Source organism: Urocitellus parryii, chromosome 1, assembly GCF_045843805.1.
Source record: "Urocitellus parryii isolate mUroPar1 chromosome 1, mUroPar1.hap1, whole genome shotgun sequence".
In the NCBI taxonomy this organism is placed as follows: Eukaryota; Metazoa; Chordata; class Mammalia; order Rodentia; family Sciuridae; genus Urocitellus; species Urocitellus parryii.
Genome location: NC_135531.1, coordinates 209,087,062 through 209,108,341, shown reverse-complemented (window position 1 = coordinate 209,108,341; position 21,280 = coordinate 209,087,062). Strand labels below are relative to the sequence as shown.

Below are 21,280 nucleotides of genomic sequence, written 5' to 3'. Positions count from 1 at the left end.
AGCCTGGTTCTTCGATAGAAGCTCCCCAAATAGCCTCCTTACCTTGCAGGCTATGCCTCAATCTGAGGTAAAACTTCTGTGGACTCTCACTTCATCATAACCCAAATAATTGATGCCTCCTCTCTACCCCCAGGCATAACCTCCCAACAGGCTGACTAGTAGCCCTTATTAAAGCCTTAGTAGCCAGGGACACATCAATCAACATTTTTACTAATTTCAAATATACCTATAACATTATTCTCCCCAACATCTTAATTTGGAGAGAGTGGGGTTTCCTTATTCAGAAAGAGCACCCATCTTCAATGCTAGCTATATTAATGAAGCCAGATTTAAAGTTAGGTAATCAGTGTCCTTAGGTAAATCGGGTCTAATATCGAGTAAAATCGAAAATGGAGGCCATGTTGAGAATGAATTCTGGGAAAAGCAGGACAACTCATGGAATGTTAATGTCCCCAAGGCCCAGAGCCCATCCCAAAGAAATGTTAATGAAACAGCTCCCAGCAAACTAGAAGATGCTGACCCAAATATCTTAAAAGATTAATTCTTTGGCCCACCTGTGCCCCACCCTTTGGGCCTTCTCACCTACATTCCATCACTGAAAGATAACAGAACAAAGGACAGGAATGGGGGGGGAACCAGATGAAGACCCTAGGTATAAAAAGGGGAGACAACCGCACTTCCATGGATTCCATCTCTTAGGTCCCCTTCTTCCTCCCTGAGAAGTCTTTTCTGCTGTCCTTTAATAAACTTCTACTTTCCACTCTGACCTTGCCTCTTCTTTCTTCTCTGGTGTTATACTTCATCATCGGGGAAGCAAGGACTCATCACCAGTCAACAGCAGTAACATTAAAATTTTACTAGAGGCTTACTAGTAAAATTTACTAGAGGCTTTAAAAAAATTTACTCTCTACTGCAGCCATCCTCCACTGTAGAGGATATCAAGCCAAAAAAACAATGCATTTTCTTAGGAAATAATGAGGCTGACCAACTGGCAAAAAGTTGCTCTGTCTGGCTACAACTCTCAGTCATCATGAATTCTGAATCCAGTTTTATACCCTATTCCCATTAAACTCCAACTTCCCCCTGACAACTAAAGCTCTATTATCCCACCTTCACAATCTGTTCCATTCCAATCTTCACTCCCTTCAACTATTCCTAAAGAATTCCCTAAACCTGTCCTCTTCAGCTTTACTGTACCTTCAACAATTTCTCAATCTTGTACCACCTGTCTCAAGGCTAATCCCAACTCCAATGTGAGACCATCCTGTTTGCCCACACACCAAGCTCGGGGAGCCCTTCCTGCCATGGATTAGCAATTTGATTTCACCCAAATGCCCCTATAAGAAAAATGAAATATCTCCTGGTACTATGTTTACTGGGTGGGTTGAGGCCTTCCCAACTACCAATAAAAGGGCTTCTACAGTTGTAGCTATACTTTACTGAGAAATAATCCCACATTTTGGTCTACCTGCCTCTCTCCAGTTGGACAATGGCCCTAAATTCATCTTTTCTGTTTCCTAAAAATTAGTAGAATTTTTGCATATAAAAGAGAACTTCCACATTCCCTATCCACCTGCATTCCTCAGGAAAATTTGAGAGGACAAATAGTACCTTAAAGGCCATGGTTAACCAATCTATAGAAATCCAGGAGAATTGAATTAAGCTCCTCCCTTTGGCCTTTCTCCGGAATCCAAGGTCTTCCCAAGAAGCCTATCATGATTAGCCTATTTGAATTCCTTTTAACAATGGCTAATCCCACCCACCATTCAACCTCAATCACCAAACCTTCCCTCTAACATCCTGAATACCTTACTGGCCCACCGCAGGACTGCCCTCTGGAATATGACACTCCCACCTTCCCCAGCTGCAATCTTTGGGAGGGCCCCTCCTCTTTCCATAGGGGACCAAGTATACCTACCCCCTCAATCTTACTAGAAAAATGGAAGGGCCCCTTCAGGGTTATTCTGACTATCTCAACTGCAGCCAAACTAGAAGGCCATCCTGTTGGGTCCATTTGAGCAACTTAACACTTGCTCCTACTAATGCCTCTTCTTATTCTGTTCCCACAGGCCCTACCCACTATGTATTACCAGCCTTTCAATTATTTCAGAGGAAAAAACTGAGCCTCCTGCCTAAACCTCCTAATGTCACGTTCTCAGATGACCTTCCACACTTTCTTAAAACTCTCAGAGATGAATTAAATTTATTATATTCATTACCCCTTCATCTTTCTCCTCTTCAAACACTAGATCTTATTTTGGAACTCTGGATTCAAGGGACATTCATTGACCTGACACCCACCCAAATCTTCTTCTTCTTATGTTTTCTATATATCATCTCTGACTTTACAAACACACACTAGACATAGGAGAGACCTCCAAATTATTCCCTTACTTGTGAGACTAGGCATATCTGCTGAGATTGGCACAGGAGGAGCAGGATTGGGAATCTCAATTCATTAGTATGAAAAGTTATCAGAACAGGTTATTGAAGATATCCAACAGGTGACTGATTCAGCATTGACTTTACCAAATCAAATTGGACTCCCTGGCATCTGTGCTCCTGCAAAACTAATCAGGGAAGAATGCTATTTCAATGTAAACCAAACAGAATTTGTAAGAGACAAGGTTAAACAGCTCTAGGATGGAGAACTGCCTGGAACTAGCTAATTCCAGGTAGTCCTCAGTGGGGGATCTAAATCCACAGACCTCCTTATTATTCTCCCTTATGTCCTACTTAATATCTTAATATTTATCTTTCTCATAATAACTTTTTTCTCTGTATCCCTTTTTTTTTTTTTTTTTTTTTGGTACTGGGGATTGAACGCAGGGGTGCTTAACCACTGAGCCATATCCCCCACTCATTTTTTTTTTTTTTTTATTAGAGACAGGGTCTTGCTGAGTTGCTAAGTACCTTACTAAGTTGCTGAGACTGGCTTTGAACTTGCAATCCTCCTGCCTCAGCCTCTCAGCCACTGGGCTTACAGGCTCCTGCAACTGCACCTGGCTTCTCAGTATTCTTAATTGTATAGGGAAACAGCTTCTTAGTAAGGTGACCCATTTAGCTCAAACTACCTCCCAAGAACATGTCAAAGCCATTCTACTCCTGTGCTCACAAACTGATTCTCTGAAACCAGTTTTTTGCCTATGAAGACCTGAGGCTTCTTCAAACACCCCTTTTCAGCTTCAACTGCCATGAATTTGGTACTCTCTCTTAGAACTCTGAAAAAGGAGGGGGTCTTTTCAGGAGGAAGCAGCCAGACAGAGGTATCAATGCCCCTAATTCATTATCACTCTTCAGATCCCGGAATGAAGGATATGGAAACAACCCCCAGGGCAAAAGGAGAACCATGGGTCCTAGCTGAGAGAAGGAAACCAGTGGGCTCTGGACTTTCACCATTTCCCAGCAGCAATGGGCTCTCAACTTTCACAACTGTTCCCTCTGACTGCCCAACCCACACATTCTGCTATGGTTCAGTCTCACTGAACCCTATAAAACTCAGACCCCTATTGTGACCAGTTGTCATTTTCTCTCTTGAAAATGTGCCCCTCTGGTGCTTAATAAAGCATCACTGATCTGTTGAGGTCTGTCTCCACTTCTTTTACTTTTTCTTTCATTTTGCTCTCACTTCCTTTCACTTGTAAACATTTATCACAAGTTATTCAGATTCCTCTTTGCTTTAATTATTTTAAAAGTGTTAAATAATCAACATGCTAACGAAAGGAAAGCATTACAGCAACAGATAGGAATGGAGTGTCTAATTTTGTCAGGATTCTCTAAAATAGATAACTTTTATTTTTAAAGGTTTACAAAGATTGTCTCAAGATGACCCTTTCAAATTTAATAACATTTCCCACCTGTAAACTTGCTTTTACCATATTCCTGGGACAAAAACTTCCATCTATTCCTTTTGACATTTTGCTGGATATCTGAGTGTTTAAGGAGAATATATCTAACAACTACTTAAAAGCAAGTTTCTTTCTGATGTCTTGACTTAAGAACAAATAGAACTACCAAAACTCCTGTGCAAGGAGAAATGTTTAAGGAATAACTGTCATCAAACATAAAGCACACTCTTTTAGAAAAGTGAGTTTAAAAAAAAATGATGTTAACAGTTGTTACGATTTTCCTATAAAAGCAGGAGAAAGAATTTGAATATTTTTATGGGCTGGGGGCTACTTATAAAAATTCAAAACTAAATAACCATAAAAATAGATGCTGTTTCCATGGCAACATGAAAGAATAGCAGTGAAAACAGAAAGGGTAACTCTGAGAATAAAATCATAAAATCTGTTCTTTTTAAAAGTGAACAGGAAAAAAATTTAAACATGTACCAAAGTATTAATTATCCTGGAAATATAGAATTCTATCAAAGCACAAGTCATAATAATAGGCTTTTATGTGAGGTTTTAGCTTTTTAAAAATATATATTTGTTAGAATAACAGGAGAAACAGTTCATTGCTTTCAGCTAAACAATGCTAAAGAAAGAGTGAAATTTTTATCTTGCTTTTGGCATTAGCCACTGAACCAACATTTTTTTTTTCTTTTTCCTTCTTCTTTTGTTTTCTTTTTTACTTTTAGGGGTAGAAATAAAAATAATTGAGAACATAAATGGATATTGTAAATAAAGGGGACATTTAATGTAAATAGACCAGTATATACTAAAGTCCAGTATGTATCATATATAATGTTAATTGTTTTAAGGATTTCACTAGCCTTTTGAGAAAAAAATTTGAGGTAAATATTTTATCCATTTTACAAATAATCAAATATTAAAGCTTAATAGTCTGAAGTAGGGCTAGGGCCATGGATCAGCAGTGGAGCACTTGCCTTGAACATGTGAGGCACTGGGTTTGATCCTAAGAACCATATAGAAATAAGTAAATAAAATAAAGGTATGGTGTCCATCTACAAGTAAATAAAATAAAATAAAGTAAAATAAAAATGAAGTAACTTATCCAGAAAACATTCAATCAGATGAGAGTGGTACTACAAAATGATGATTTTTTTTTTAAACTCTCACTCAGTAGTCTAATATCCTCCATTTTTATTATGAAGGTGATATGTATACACAGAAAATGTGGAGTAAAAAGTGATAACTCCTATTCCAATTCTAACTTCTTTCTAGATTTCCTCTCTTTAGAGTGATCTATATTCCAGATTTCTATTAATTTCTAATAGATTATAGAGCACCCTGTCAGTATATGGATACTACAAATATCATAAATGAAAATGCTCACATCCAGTTTTCAAAAAGTAAGATCCTTTAAATTAAGTTTTACCCTGGATATTTTTCTACATTTAATTTTAGATGATAGTATCTATAGACCTTCCTCAGTTATGTTAGCAGCATACAGTACTCCATACTATGTGGACATCAAGATTCATTTAATTATTCTTGTCTTAATAGGTATTTAGTTGTTTCTATTATTTGTTATATAGTAAAAGTACTCCAAAAATTCTTCATATATAGTTGTATGCATAAATAATTATTTATGAAGATGGAGAACTACTGGTTTTAATTTCTCTCTTATCCTTAAGTTAACAATGCAGAGATATCAGAATGTATGTAGAAATGGGTTTATGCATATTATTTATTTTTTTGCTTTATAAAGCCTGGAGTTTGATGTCTTTCTATACTTTTGGATACTAAGACAATAACAGCTAAATTTCCTTGGCCATGTCTACATGGTACTAAGGTAAAAATCCATTGTTTCATGTAGTCTCTCATTTAATTACTTGACTAGTATTTATTATGTATGTACCAAATCCCAAGGACTACAGTAGGTGCTAGGAATAAAGACAGGAGTAAGATATAGACCCTGCAAACAACATGCAACTTTTAACACGTATAATCTCCGTATATGTTAGGGTATCATCCAGACAAATATGAATATTTAACTATTTGTCCTTTTGAACACTAACCTTGCAACCTTAATGAACCTATGTGGATAATTTACCTGGGTACCTTCTTCTATTTTTAATCTGCATTACAATTAGGGAGATATCATAAGTAATGTATCTTTTTTGAATTCTGTATGCCATTATGGTGCAGATGATTAGTTGAAAATTTTCCCCATAATTCATTGAAATAGATGTGGCAGTTACTCTTAAATGTTCATCCAATGCTCAAGATAAATGAAGTAAGGGAGCAGCCATGTGTGAGTGTGAGACCAAATAGACTCTCTGTTTTTGCACTTAAGGGTGTTAACTAAGTAACTTAATTTTGTCCAGAAAGACGTACGTGGAAGTATGTACAGCCTCCAGAAGGCTTTTATTTTTTCCTAATTAAAGGACAGACAGGCTGTGGTAGTTTCCCCTTCCCCACTTCTTCCTGTCTTGAATGTACATGTGTTTTCTGGAGTTTCAGCAACCCTCCTAAGATCAATCAATGACAAAACTTCACTCTGAGGATTGAAAAATGGAAAGATAAAATGTTTCCGTTTTTTTAATGGAATTGTTGAGGACTCAACCAATGTCCTTAACTGACTACCTTAGACTAGTTATTAAGTAATAAGATAAACCCCACACATTTAATCTTATGATATTTAAGCTTTTTTTTTTTCAGTTTCCAGATGAATTTATCTGAACTTCATTGTTTTTTAACCTGAGAGGCCACTCACATTCATCATGAATCAATATGACACTGTGCTGGATCATTTTTTAATACCTTGTTATTGTCCTGCCTGAATTACTGCTTCTATCATCTTCTTTCATAAAGTCATTTTCCCAAATGCCATAAGTTAGAAACTCGATTTTAAATATTTTCTTGCTTGAATTGAAACTTTGGAACACTGATGAGGATTTGAATTATTAATTGCTTTATATTTAAGGGAAAAACTTACTTTTAATATTATGTTCTCCACAGAATCACACAGGCCCTGCATAAACTGTGGTATCAAAACTTAATCAGCACGTGTGGCCATACAAAATGAAGACACCTGTGCTGGATCAAGTGTGGACACTTGTGCAATCTCAGGTCATGCTAACCAAGAAATTTCACCAATTACAAAAAAGCAGAGGCTCAACCATCTCCAATTCAACCATCTCCAATTCTACTCCTTATGACAATTGCCAGGAATTCCAAATCCTACCTCTCAAAAAGGCCATGGCAGCAGGGTTGCTCAGGCCCAAACATGGCCAAGTGACCTGGATGGCGCTCACTGTAGTGCTGCTTCCCAGTGCTTAGGGAGGACACAGAACCTTTTATATGTTCTGAAGAGATACCAATAATTAATTGGACTATCACACAAAAGATATTGTCCTAGACTTTTAGGTAGCTTTTAGTGTTGATTCAAACACTTTAAATTTTTGCTGAAATTCAAAATCTTCTAGAAACCCTGAGGCACATGAAAATGACCCAAAGAAATATAGAATAATTACCGCAGGAAATTGTTGCAGTGGCCAAATGATTATTTTATATTCAGTTAATAACAGAATAGAGTGTAGTCCTCGTTTGCTCAGCATGATAAAATGAGTCTAAAATATTTGTCTATTTCTCATTAACTTTGGCTCATTGAAAGTATTGTCCTTTTTATTCAATTCTGCTGTCTTATATTACAATACCTTTGACAGTAAAATAGCTAATTTTGTTCTTGATTTGAAGGCCAATTCATTTGCTAAAGTAAAAATGTGTTATGAGCATTCCAGCTATGGCCTACACTCATCATTTTAACAACATTTTCCCCCAAAAGGAGGAAACTGATTAAATGAAAGCTTACCTGATTTCCTCCCATGCCATGACAGTTGAATATACCCACTTTTTCATTTTCTTTGCGGCCCATGTTGTCTAAACATTGATTGGTTTCCACGTTTCTTATCTAAAGGGAACATATGCAAAAAAAGGAGGCTAAAGCAAGGTAAATAGTTACTTAAGTCAAAATAGATTTTTAATACTATTAAATTGTATATTGTTACCTAACTGATACATGTTTATAAAAAAATTTCTCCAAGAACATGCTGCTCTAAAATATCTATTTTTTTAAATATCCATTTCTAGTCCTATGTAAGTTTTTAAACATCCACTGAGTAAATTTGAACAGTTTTGACTTTGGCCTTAGCATCTAACCAGGAGGTACTCCTTTTTATAGTATAGTGTCAGAGAAGAAGGAAATGTCTACATGTTATGAATGAGGAATTCTTCTTAATATAATCTAAAACTTTGGAGAGCTTTAAAATTCTACCCAAATAACTATAGTCCATTTTTGAATTTTCACAGTACCATATGCAAGAAAATAAAAACAAATCAGTTAAATACTGAAACTTATGATTTTTACATTGCTTCATTACTAGATGCTCCTTTCTGTGTATTAATAAGGATTAATTACCTTGTTTATTTTTGTGATGGAGACATAGTCATGCATCTTCTCTTATTCCTAATACCAAACTTAATGGAAAGTGCTTGACCCTAAGAAAGGCTGTTACAAAGCTAAATGGAGTTTCACATTACAAATTCTTCAAAAGCAAGATTAAATTGCCCACTGCAGACATGAGGTTTTTGGTTTACACTCAGACACTGCATTAGTCCCATCATTAGCATAAAGTTAATGCATATTTGAGCCAAATGTAATTATAAAAGCCATTCATTAAGCTTAAGGATGCCAAAGTTGCTAAATCAAGTACAAATTAATATAAAAAAGGAGGGGGAGACAGAGGAATTCTATTAAATGGGACGTTTTGTATTTTTTCCTTATTATAAATCTACAAGCATATATTCCTGTATACCCATCCACTCTATTTCTGAGAATTTTGTGTCTCTAATCCATAATCGGATAAGCATATTTTCTGCTCATGCAGTATAATGACTTGGATATCTCTATTTAATTACCTGTGCCTGAGGTACACATTTATTCATATCAACAAATTGATAATAGTACAAAATTATTATATTAGCAAATAAATTTGTATAATTCATTTTTCCTGTACAGAAACCCATGGACAAATACTGGTTTCTAGAGTTGGGAAAAGTGGCATGATGTGCACTAAGGCCATACCAGGAAGTCAGAATAGTGGAGATCCGAGATTATACTTAGGGCTAGAAAGAACTGTACAGAGGGCCCAAGCCCCTGTTCTGATGGGCTGATATTTACAGCACTTCATCAAGGAATCTGAGCAATATCTGATGAGAAAGGACAGAACATGCAGTAATATTACAGGGAAAGAAGCAAAATCAGAAGCAAAACCCACATGGAGGCATAGGATTCAAAGGTATTCTCAATCTGATTTAGGTTGGTTTAGAAACTGGAGGAGGCTTGGCCTAGTGGAAAAAGGCTTCTCAGGACCTACAGATAGACAATACTGAGAAAGGTGGTAACTGAAAAAAGATGTAATAAGTCTATGCATGCTACACATGGTCTAATCAATTTACATTGCACATAAATTGAATTACTTTTAAATCCCTTACATTTGACTTTTTCTTAACTTTTCATAAAAAGCAGACTTCTTAAAAATAATAAATTTATTATTATTCATAATTAGCATGGTAAAAAAGTATAAAATAGTGCCATAATACTCAGAGGATAAGTATTTTACAAAATGATTAATTTACCTATAGATGTTAGCTATACAATCTCACTTAAAGTACCTCAGCTGGTACTTGAATACATAACTAGTAAATAATTACAAACATTATAAGTTGAATCAATTATAGGATTTTTGACTCTTTGCTAAATGACAGAAAATGCAAGATATATTCATTCCAGTAACTTCTCTGATAGTAGCATTTTCAAGGGACATACTATAGATACATGCCATCCTACTCTTTGAAAAATTAAGTAAGGAACTTAAGAATTCTTCCAAACAATTTTCCCCACTAGCAACCTATTATTAGTCTACTTTCTGCAATAGAAAAACTTTATTTTTTTGTCTGTTTTTTCATAATAGGTATTATGAACTCATTAATGCAATCAAGAAACATGGAGAGAATCTATAACTCATACCAAACACTATTTGAGGTTGGAGGATATAGAAATGAAAAAAAAAATAAGCATAGTCCCTTTCATCATGAAGCTTATATTTTACAAGGAATGAAGGCATAACTAGAAAGACTTGTAACATGTCAGATGATCAAGAAATTTTACAAAAATTATCAAGCACAGTACAGGCAGGGAAAGTGATGAAGGAGTACTGTTTTGCAATGAGAACCAATAAAGGAAACTCTAAGATACCACAAAAGATACCTTGATAGAGCAAGAAAGCAGCCACATTTCCATCCATGGAGGAGCACTCCAGGCAAGGGAACAATACACACATGTTCCATGCAGTTGGAGAATACTGAAACAACACATTAGCAATGTGGCCAGGGAACTGTGAGCGAGCCTCACACTATGGAGGTATCCAAGACTAAGTAATGTCAGGAACCATAAGTTTTTGAGCATAAGCATATCACAACAGCTTATTCTAGGTGCTGTGTGGAGTACAATTACAGGTTGACAAGGCTAGAAACAGGAACTAAGTAGGGGGAACACTGCTGCAATACAAGCAAGAGAGGACAGTTGCTTAGAACTGAAGGATAACAATGGAGGTGGAAAGGTCAAATCTGGGATATATTTTCAAGGCAGAGCCAGTAGGACTTTCAATTGAATAGGATATGAGCTATGACAGAAAAAAAGACCTTGAGAAATATTCAAAGTTTGGGCTGAGCAAATGATGTTTCCATTTACTGGGAACAATATTCTGAGTCCTTATGTGTGAATAGCTATCTATGTAGTCTTTGTACTTGAAAATGAGTTTGGTTTATGGGAAGTCCTTGGCTGAAAATATATTATTTGAGTGTGTTTACAATGTCAGTGCATTTACTTACAGTGTAAAGGGCTGCTTTTAGAAGGTATGGCGACAATCAGGTGTTTTTGCCCATTATTTTAACCAGTTTTTTATTTACCTGGATGACAAGCTTTCTTTTTTTTTTTCTTTTTTTTTTGGGGGGGGGGGAGGTGGGGTGGGTGGGTGCCAGGGATTGAACTCAGGGGCACTCACCACTGAGCTACATCTCCAGCCCAATTTTGAATTTTCTTTAGAGACAGGGTCTCACTGAGTTGCTTAGTGCCTCGCTTTTGCTGAGGCTGGCTTTTGAACTTAAATCCTCCTGCCTCAGCTTCCCGAGAGGCTGGGATTATAGATGTGTGCCACCATGACCAGCTACTTTGTTTTCCTTTTCTTTACACTCTAATAGATTTGCCAGTATGCCTTGCTGTTATTTATATGGATTACTCCTTCAGGTATGTACTTCTCCTTCTCATCATGTAGTACCAATTTTATTTTCAGGAAAGTTTACTTAAATTATAATCATTAATGTTCATTTTATTTCATTACTTTGGTTTTCCTGTTTAGTAAATATTATTTTGGATCTTGTTGCTTGTTTTCTGTGTATGTCATTAATGGAGCGAGAAAGCAGCCACATTTCCATCTATGGAGGAGCATTCCAGGCAAGGGAACAATACACACGTGTTCCATGCAGTTGGATCAAACAATATTATTTTAAATCTCTTCTTTATTTAAAAAAAAATTCCTTCTCTTTTTCCTCTAAAATTTGTACAACATTTTCTCTTAAGATTACTGATCACATGTTCTCAGAAGTTTACTGGTCATTTCTGAAATTATTTATTCTTTAATTTCTAACTCTTGCCTTCAGAGCTTTCCTAAGTTTGATTTATATTGTTATCTTCTACATCCTATTATTTACAGTGTTTCTTTTTTTTTTTAGCTTCTTTAAAAGAATTAGGCTGCATTTTTCTCTGACTTATGATCTTAAAGCACTGGTGTGCTTGCATCTTTTCTAGGGGTACTGCACCCCTTACTATCCATGCTCATTAGCACTCATCCAGTTGTACTCTTTCTTCTTTTCTTTCTTTCATGTTTTTGGTTCCTTTTTCTTTTATATAAAAACCATTTTCCTGATATTTGAAGTGGGAGTATTTGTTGAGGTACCATTTCTAACTTTACAAATCTGGAATTTCATTTCTTGTAGGTTTTTGAAGAGTTAAGAAGAAAGCCCCTATTTATACATATCCTGGCTCTGTTTACCTCTCTTCTTTCTATCTGAAACTTACATTTCCTTTGCTCCTATGATCCCTACCCCGCCCCCCCCCGCTTCAATTTGGGCTTTTTTTTCTTTTAAGTTTCTCTTAAAGAAGGAGCTTCAACTAATGCGTTTCAAGAATCTACACATTCCAGGATATTAAGACCCTTTCAACATTAGACAGTAGACTCTTCATTTGCCTGAACAGCCTTCTCCAAGATTCAGCTACTATTACTGAATTAGCTAGAAACAATTCCTCATGAGCAGCTACTGAGAATTTGAGTGTTAACAATGTCTTCATTTCTATCAGACACTTACTTCATCGTTTCCCTGTTTCCTTCATTGTTTTCTCTGACATATCTTGCCACTTAATTTTATTGTCAATTCTTCATCAGTTTTTGATTTTACTATCTTAGCCATTATTTTAGTAGGAAACAGTTCAGAGTTTGTATGTGCCAACCTATTACCTCCCTTAAAAACATTAAGTTAAGGAATTTGCCCTATTAAGGAATGTAAAGTTATTATAGAGAGTCTCGGAATCACCAATCCTGGATTCCAGACAGGCAAGCAGCCTTTATTAGAAACAAGGCATAGAAGGAACGAGAAAGGATGGAGTTCTAACTGAACAGAGGTAACCAGAGGTCACCCAGATAAAGGTGACGACATGCACATAGAAGAAGATCTATAAAAGCAGCCTAGTGCCAGACCTGGGAATCCAGGTCAAGAAGATTAGAAGCAAAGAGACTTCATGCCCAGTACCATGTGTTGGACTGAGGTCAAGTGAATGACTTCTAGCTATGAATGGGGTGACCCAAGACACAAACAAGGTGGAAGACTGAGTGTCAGGAAACTGGGGTATCAATTTCCATCTTAAAAACAGAAGGAACATTTGGAAAGCAGAAGGGCAACAGAGGGAGGAAGGGATGAAAGAAGGGAAAGAGGAAGTACTGGCTACTGAAGTGGAGTAAATTATATTCCATGAATGTATGATTATGTCAAAATGAACCCCAACATTATGTATAGCTATAATACACCAATACAAACATAAAGAATTTTAAAAATGTTTTAAAAAGTACAAAGGGCACTTCCTTTGGAATATTCCAAATGTTTCTGTCATTAGGCCTATGATATCCAGAGTATAAAAAAATGTCACACATACCCAGAAGGCAGGTTAGTACACATCAGATTGTCATTGAGCCCAGCACAAATAGTATCCGCTACACTGTCTTCAAAAGGCAAAATGGGCTCTAGTGGTCCTTGCTAATCCACAGCAAAAAATCATATTGCACATCAGAAGATAATAGCATATAGGAAAGCTCAAAATATGCATCTTCTGAAACACAAAGATAATCAGAGTTGTTTGATCATGTGTGATTTTAAAATCAAAAGCCTTTATAAGAATGGTTTGGGGCCATTCTTAGAACATACACAAAGAATATATTTAAGCAAAGAAAAGATCCTGGTCTTGTCACTCGCACCAATTGCTTGGGCATGTAGCATATTTTTCAATCCTGAGAAAAATCTAGGCAACCAACTATTGAACAATTTTATTCATTAGGAAGTCCTCATAGAATCTGTTCTGTGACCTATATCAAAATAACCACAATATTTCTGGTATTTCTGAATTCTATAAAAATCTTTTGACTCATTCTTTATGTTATAAAACAGCTTTGAATGTATGGCATAAGGCCAAGATAGTTTGAACTTTGTTTGCTTCGAGATTACTTTGTTTGCACATAATCTTTTACTGCAAGGAAACAATTCTTAATGGTATAAACCTGAGTGTATTTTTCCCACGTACGTTCTGATGTTTGAAATCAGCAAACCTTTTTCTCTGTTTCTTCTACTCATCCAGCCAGCAGCATCATTGCTAATATTCTTTACACTTGTACACTGTGTTCATTAGCTTTTGCTCCCTCTGCTGGACTAGAAAAGCAAGCAGCAAAGGGAACTCCAATTTTAAGAGAACTATATACACCCCACCCCACTACTAATTTTTGCATTTCAAAAACTTATATGTAAAATCCTTTCTAAAGATAAGACCATCTGAACTTAAACTAGCATTTTTTTTAAAAAAACATAATTACTCCAATACATGCTTAAACTTTATTTGCATGTTATTCAACTTTTTATTTAACGGATTTCAACCTCATTTATGTTTTGGTTTTTTTTTTGTACACCATAAAGAAGGGAATTGGCACATGTGTAATGAATTCTAGAGTTCAGCCTTAATTTTCTATAATATAATTGCCCTGGTGGATATATGTTAAGTTTATTATCTGTTTACCAAACTAAATAAATCAGAAGGATGTCAGCAAAATCATTATATTTAACAAGTAAAAACTGACTTTACTTGCACAGACAGGGATTTAGAATAGTCTTGATTAATGATAGTGCTATTTAAAAAAATTTTGTTACTACAAAAAAGTAAAGAATAAAGAAAAAATACGTATTTTAAAAATTTTGGTTGCTAACAATGACAGCAGCAACACAAATTCATGGAGAATTCAGTGAATCTCAAACTGTCTTATAGTTTGTTGCAGTTGACTCTGTCAATACATATTTAAGTAATAAAATTAGAATGACTCCCAGTCATTATCAGAAATGTGAAGGAAAAATAGGTTTTCAGGTAATAAAATAGCTTATTTTGTTCATAAGTAAGTTACCCAGCCCAATATTCTTTAAGGTTAACATCTGATAAAGAATAACATGTTTTGCATAAAGACATCCATACTCAGCTAATCTGGGATGAAAATGACCTAATGAGTCCCAAATGTTTTAGAAATAAATCACGGGCTGAGAGAATGCCAACATTTATGTGAGGCACCTGAAATGAGGCTTTCCTAGTGGTTATCCTATTAAAGGGTCAAGAACACCGTGCATCTATAAATAAATCTCTCGATTACCAATGAAGAGGGTAAACCTTTAAGCGCTTCTGCATTTGCTAGTAACTGATTTTTGCCCCTAATCCCTTCAGCCTAGCAGCTTCATAGATGTCTATTTTTAGTTATTTAAATCTCCTCTAAAAAATGTTAAGAAATACAATACCATATATGCAAGGTATGGTTAAAGGATACAAAGGACAAAGAAGTACTGAGGTCAAGTCCACCATACAAAAGGCACAGACTAATGTCAAAACATGAGAATGCAAATTTAAGCATTAAGAGCTAAGTCTCTTGGCTGCAGAAATCCTCTACTTCTTTTTGCCTTCTGATATTCCTATGTTCCAAATAGTTCACAATTTTTTTTTTCAGTACACTATCCCGTCGTAACCCAAAAATTTGAGACTAGGCATTCTATTTTAAAATTCCATTTTTCCATCTCATACTTGAATTAGTCTTTATATTCACAAGATCAGAACTGGCATGTTAAATCTACAGAAGCTAAAGGGCTAGTTAGGAGAGAATTTAATGCAGCAAAGAGCTCCATCTCCTTATTCCATTATGATCTGCTTACTGAGTCTAAAAACCACATGCTTCATTAAGTTACTTAAAGGTTTTAGTTCAAAGCAATTGAACAGCTTTTAACTTCCCATTGGCAACTGCATGTAATTCATGGGCTGGGTAAAATAATATTTCAATTGCCTGAGTAAAATGTAAACATATAGGATATTAAGATGTAGCTATCCAATATCAATAATTTACTGATGATTATTTTGGTGATGGTATATAATAATACTGAAATTTAATACCATACCATATTTGCCTTTGTATCTTCCAAAAGAACAAGGAAGGTTACAAATTCATAGAAAACTGTTCATGTTTGCTAATGTACAACAATATTGAGTATAAGGAATATACAAATTGTTAATTCTCAACAACTTCACTGGAAATTAAGGGAGGAGTATATAAGAACATGCTACCAAGAAATAATTTCATTGTTTTGGTGGCCAATTCTTTAGATGTCTGATACAATTTTGTGACTCTAACTATTAGAGAAAAAGTACCTTTAAATATAAGGAAATATAGCTCTTTTGCTTTCTTCCAATAATGGTTAATGGCAGGAAATAAGAAAAAAAATAAATAAATGACTGTTATCCATTAACTGTCCCATACTAATTCATTATCAATATGTCCAGTTTAAGTTATTTATAAATAGCTATGCAAAATTGAATTGAGAAATAGTGTTTGGTGAATATGCTCTTTTGTTTCCATGGAAACAAATGTTGAGTTGCATTTCTTTAAAGTTGTTTTTTTTTTTTTTTTTTTGGTACCAAGGATTGAACTCAGGGGCACTCAACTACTGAGCCACATCCCCAGCCTATTTGTATCTTCTTTAGAAACAGGGTCTCCCTGAATTGCTTAGCACCTCGTCCTTGCTGAAGCTGGCTTTGAACTCATGATTCTCCTGTCTCAGCCTCCCTAGCTGCTGGGATTACAGGTGTGTGCCACCATGCCCAGCTTAAAGCTGGTTTTAAAGTGGAAAACTATAGAATGTCAATATCCCAGAAACCTCAAAACTTAATATATTTCATATTTTTAAAATTTATTTGGTTTTCAAAACAATAGTCCATAGCATGCCATATAGCTCAGGTAAACCATCTATAATTTCTACTGATTTTTGTTACCTGTTTGATTATGTCTTGTCATAATCCCCCCACCTCATTTTAGTAGAATGGCTTCATTTGGCTTTGCATCCTCAGCATGTGACACAGGATTCACCTTAAGATCTTATTTGATAAAAATAATTTAAATGAATGAATATAATAAACTATTTTCTCCTTTCAGTTCTGATAAAACAGTATTTTACAGTCAAACTAGCAGTTAAATTTCAGTCCTGATTTCTATAATTAACTAGATCTGTGACCAAAAGCCAATCACAACACAATCACATTTCTTTTTATCAATTTCCAAAGTTATGGGGTTGTTGTCGTTTTGGTTTTCCTTCTTTTTTTTTGGTGTTGAACTTAGAGGTCCTTTACTAATGAGTCTCATTCCCAGTCCTTTTTTTATTTAGAGACAGGGTCTCCCTAAGTTGCTTAGAACTTTGCTACATTGTTGAGGCTGCTTTTGAACTTGTGATCCTCTTTCTCAGCCTCCCAAGCCACTGGGATTACAGACATGCAGCACCACACCCAGCTATTGTCACTTTTAAACAACATAAATCATTAAAAGCACCTAGAAGATTTTTAGCATAGTAAGAAATCAGTAAATGATACCTATAGTAGTTATAGTAACTGCAGATACTGGGGTTGCTATCTATTCTTACCAGGCAAGATACTAGAGGCTCTGTCTTCATTCATCAGTGTAAGCCTGCTTTTACTTCCATTCTTCTGACAGACCTTCTGAAAAGCTAGTGCTGGACATTAAACATTGAGGTCAGGATTTGAAACTTCCTCTCCTGACTCCAGGCCCTGGGATTTCCCTAATACCTCATGCTACCTGTTCAGGATGTGTCTCAGATATCCTGAAAGACTCAACCTCTCTTTTAAATATTTTTTTTTTCCAAAAATACTTCTATAAATTAAAGAATGGCTATCTGATCCATTACAGAAGATAATTAATTAAAAATCAGTAGGTTGTAGAAAGAAATTTGTCTAAACTATATTTCATTTTTACTTTCTAAGGAAATCAATTGGGTTTCCTTGGTGTAGTGCAAGAAAGCATAAAGTGTATTTTTAATTGGGAAGAAAACATCTCATTGTTTCACAGGCCTGAGTCCTTCTAAAGTGTCACCTGGTTGCCCCAGTGAATATCCAAAAAATCCTCTCTATTGATGTCCATTTTGTTATAGCATCTGGTCACACACTTTTTTTTTTTTTAATTCTATTAAAGAATAAAAACACTCTTTTCATATATAGTGAGGTTCTTTTAAATAAAGAGATGAGAATGCTGGACCTTCTACTAGAAATCTTCAATGGGTTATAATAATTAATATGCAAAGAGTATTATTGTCAGAAAAACACTCTCATGTAATCTGGGCATTGAAGTTGAGTCCTGGTGAGACTAGTGTTAACATGGGGGTAACATGTATTAGCAAATAACAATACCACCACCCTCTGATATAAACAAACAAAATCAATACTCTGAGGCATAGGGCTATTCCATGAATAAAGTCATATGTCCAGAAAATGGTCAGTCAGTATTATGACACATGAGCCTTTTTACTACATTTTTCAAATTAAATGTATGAAGTTGAAAGGTTCTGTGGAGAAATATTGACATTCTTAATGAAGAGGTAGAGATGTGGCAAATAGGGCATGGATAAGACACATAAAATAGTCATTGAAATTTAGGTAGGATTTCATTCAGTTCAAGTATTTGTTTTTTCATTGTTATCTAGTTATAATAAGTAAGGTATGTTTATAAAGTTACAGATCAGTAAAAGGCAGATGACCAAAACAAGTATTAGACTGAACCATATTAGCTGTCAGACACTCTACCATTCTGACCTACAAAAATGACAAATTAAACTTAAAGCCATGCTTAATTAATAATTACTTCCAAAACACATTATAATATTCTGTTAAGATGCTTTTATCTACAAAAATATTAAATTAGTTCTAATTCAGAAACCTAATTCCTATTAAGTTGGAAATTACCAATATGGAGGATACAATTAATAAAGAAATAATTCTTATTTTGAGAAAGTAAATATGTATTACATAGATTTTTGTGTGGTTATGATGACGTCAAATGCATATTTCTAAATAGAATACATATTTTGGAAAAGAATAGTACAGTTCAATGATGGCCAAGCCACTGCTATAATACTATGATACAAAAATTCTTGAGAGGCTGTTACAATTGTGTCATGTGCCAACATATTGAACACTGAAACAGATAAGACAATTCAGCCATCTTCAACCAACCCAGACATTAACACGCTTTTAAAAGTATAATTACATGTATTTTTCAAAATATGGGAAATACATGTATTTTTAAAAAATGTTATTTATATTTTCAAGCAATTAGTTATTATATTATTTTTAATGAATTGATAATATTTAAAATTATCAGTTTTGGTATCAGTACAGTAAATATTTAATTATCATCCACACAAACAAAAGCTTCTGGAAGTATCCCCCCCAAATTTAAAAACATAAGGTTCATATGAGCAAAAAGCTTAGAAATATAAACAAAAAATATTGTTTGTGAAATATTAAAATGGTTCTTCACTTTTAACAATTCTCTTTGATGAATACCTTTATGATACTTGAAAAGGTGTAAGAAATCATTTAAGATAGATCTATTTAAAAATCCTTACAACATTTTGTTCATGATGTAAAAAAAATTTGAGCCCTATAGAAATTGCCCCATTTGCAAAATATATTTATAACTTAACCAAAATAAATAATTCATACCTCACCAAGTGAGTAATAACGTCTTGGGATCTGGGAGTCCGGATAGATGTTTTCTAGGTACCAAGAGAAGGGCTTACACTTCAGATTTTCTCTTAGTGTTTTTCTGACTGACACATCTCCATAATCCACTTTGACAACACCTGGAATTTTTCAGAGAAACACAAATCAGTTGATGCTATTTTCATTTTAGCACTTTTTACTCTGTTTACTTTGCTATCAGTTTTTGTTCTCTATCATTATAATTTCATCAAATTCAATTGCATGTGCATCTGCTATTACACTGGTTTTCTTAGTACACATACAATTAGCACATGAAATAGATGCAAAAACAGTTCTTCCATTGGTTATGACTTTTTAAATGCAAATATTTATCACCAAGTACCGGTAATTCTCATATCAACTAAATGTAAATTGGTATTAATTTAGTAACTCATAATCAAAGCTTAACAGAACTATGCAATAATGTTATCTGTTTTTTCTTTTTATTTTTGCTAATCTTTATATTTTCCCTAAAATGTGCTCACCATCTGTAGATTTTATGAGAAATTTATATAAATATGATCCTTACAATGAACTGCACATATGTGATCTAACTTTCACTTGTTTTCAATGTTAGATCATTTAAGTCCAGCAAGCAACCAGGCACAGGAAAAAAAAAAAAAAAGACCCATTATTTAGGATATACAGACCAACCCGTAGAGCCAATAAATCACCCAATAAAATATGCAGCCATTGTTTTGACAAACTGAATGTCTGTGACTAATCCCATTATTAGTTTACTACTTTCAAAAGTAGCCAATTCTCAAATTCTATCATCAACTAGCTCCATCTCCTTCATCTCTTCAATCTTTTTTCAAAATTAAATGGCATAATATAGTTGAAAAGCATTCTTGATTATGCTTAAACAGCAAAACCATTTCCTTCCAAAAAATATTGATCTTTTCAGTTGGTGTTTGGACAAAAATAACAAGGTCTTTGGACCTTTTGAAATCGATAATATTTGTTTGCAAAAATCTTTCTATTCAGAACTTCCAATCTGGAGTGCAACCTTCAAATAAAGAGGCTCAAAAACAATTTTGTATTTTGATCACTAAAAGAATTACTGTGTTGTGACAATTGAAATGAGCTACATTATACATAAAGAGATGCCATTGGTCTAGAGTCGTAGTCTCAGAGGATTTAATTCAACAATTACTTTTACTGTTCTGGTTCCATTTAATTGAGATGGCTTATTTAATAACAGCATTCTCCGTTTTTCATCTGAAGATTTAGTAATCCTAGCTTCAGACTTTTTTTCCTAGGCATGTTTTATGAGTAGTTTTCTGACAGGAAGTCATGTCTGAAGAAGACTCACCTGCATATCATTTTACAGTGGTCCACAGAAAACATTAACTGCTCACCTTGGCAATGGGCAGTTGGTGGAGATTCAAAGAAATTATTGAAGAAAGGTAAAGCCTTTTTGACCTGCCATACCTATACCACCCCTTTGCACTGGCACACAAACTGGGATTTTGTCTTAATCCCAATTACGGTAAATCACTTTTAGAAATGCAAAATAATATTGTCATTTATTTCTATATTTTGATGAGAATTTTTTCTCCCTCCAGGTTCCCTATTTTACTATTCAGAAGTGAAATGTTATGAAAAGACAGCAGGGCTAACTAAATACTCCATACAGGTCACATTTCCCAGGCACCTGCATTTAGGTAAGGGCATCTGGTTGGTCCTGGTGAATGAACTGCGCGGGGGGGGGGGGGGAATGGACAAAGTCACTTGCAGTCTTAAAGACAGAAGAACAGCTATGAGACACCACAGGTTCCTTCCCTCTCCTATAAGGACTGAGAGACCTTGTATCCCAGCATGTGCAGCTGCAAGACAACAGGACCCTTGTTGTGCCTGTGACTGTGCTATAGTGACTGTGAGGGAGACCTGGAATTAACCTGGAAATGACATCTTACTT

General features: G+C 34.9%; 1 protein-coding gene across 2 annotated transcripts in view; it reads right to left on the bottom strand.

Annotated features, from left to right (window-relative positions):
• The window catches only part of Galnt13 (polypeptide N-acetylgalactosaminyltransferase 13), a 459,189-nt gene that overhangs the window by 37,919 nt on the left and 399,990 nt on the right, over nucleotides 1-21,280 (bottom strand). For both annotated transcript variants that reach the window (XM_077798446.1, XM_026403123.2), the window contains exons 8-9: nucleotides 19,321-19,460; nucleotides 7,723-7,821 (exon numbers count right to left, since the gene is read on the bottom strand). In XM_077798446.1, the coding sequence (XP_077654572.1) occupies nucleotides 7,723-7,821; nucleotides 19,321-19,460 (239 nt within the window). The remainder of the gene's footprint in view (nucleotides 1-7,722; nucleotides 7,822-19,320; nucleotides 19,461-21,280) is intronic.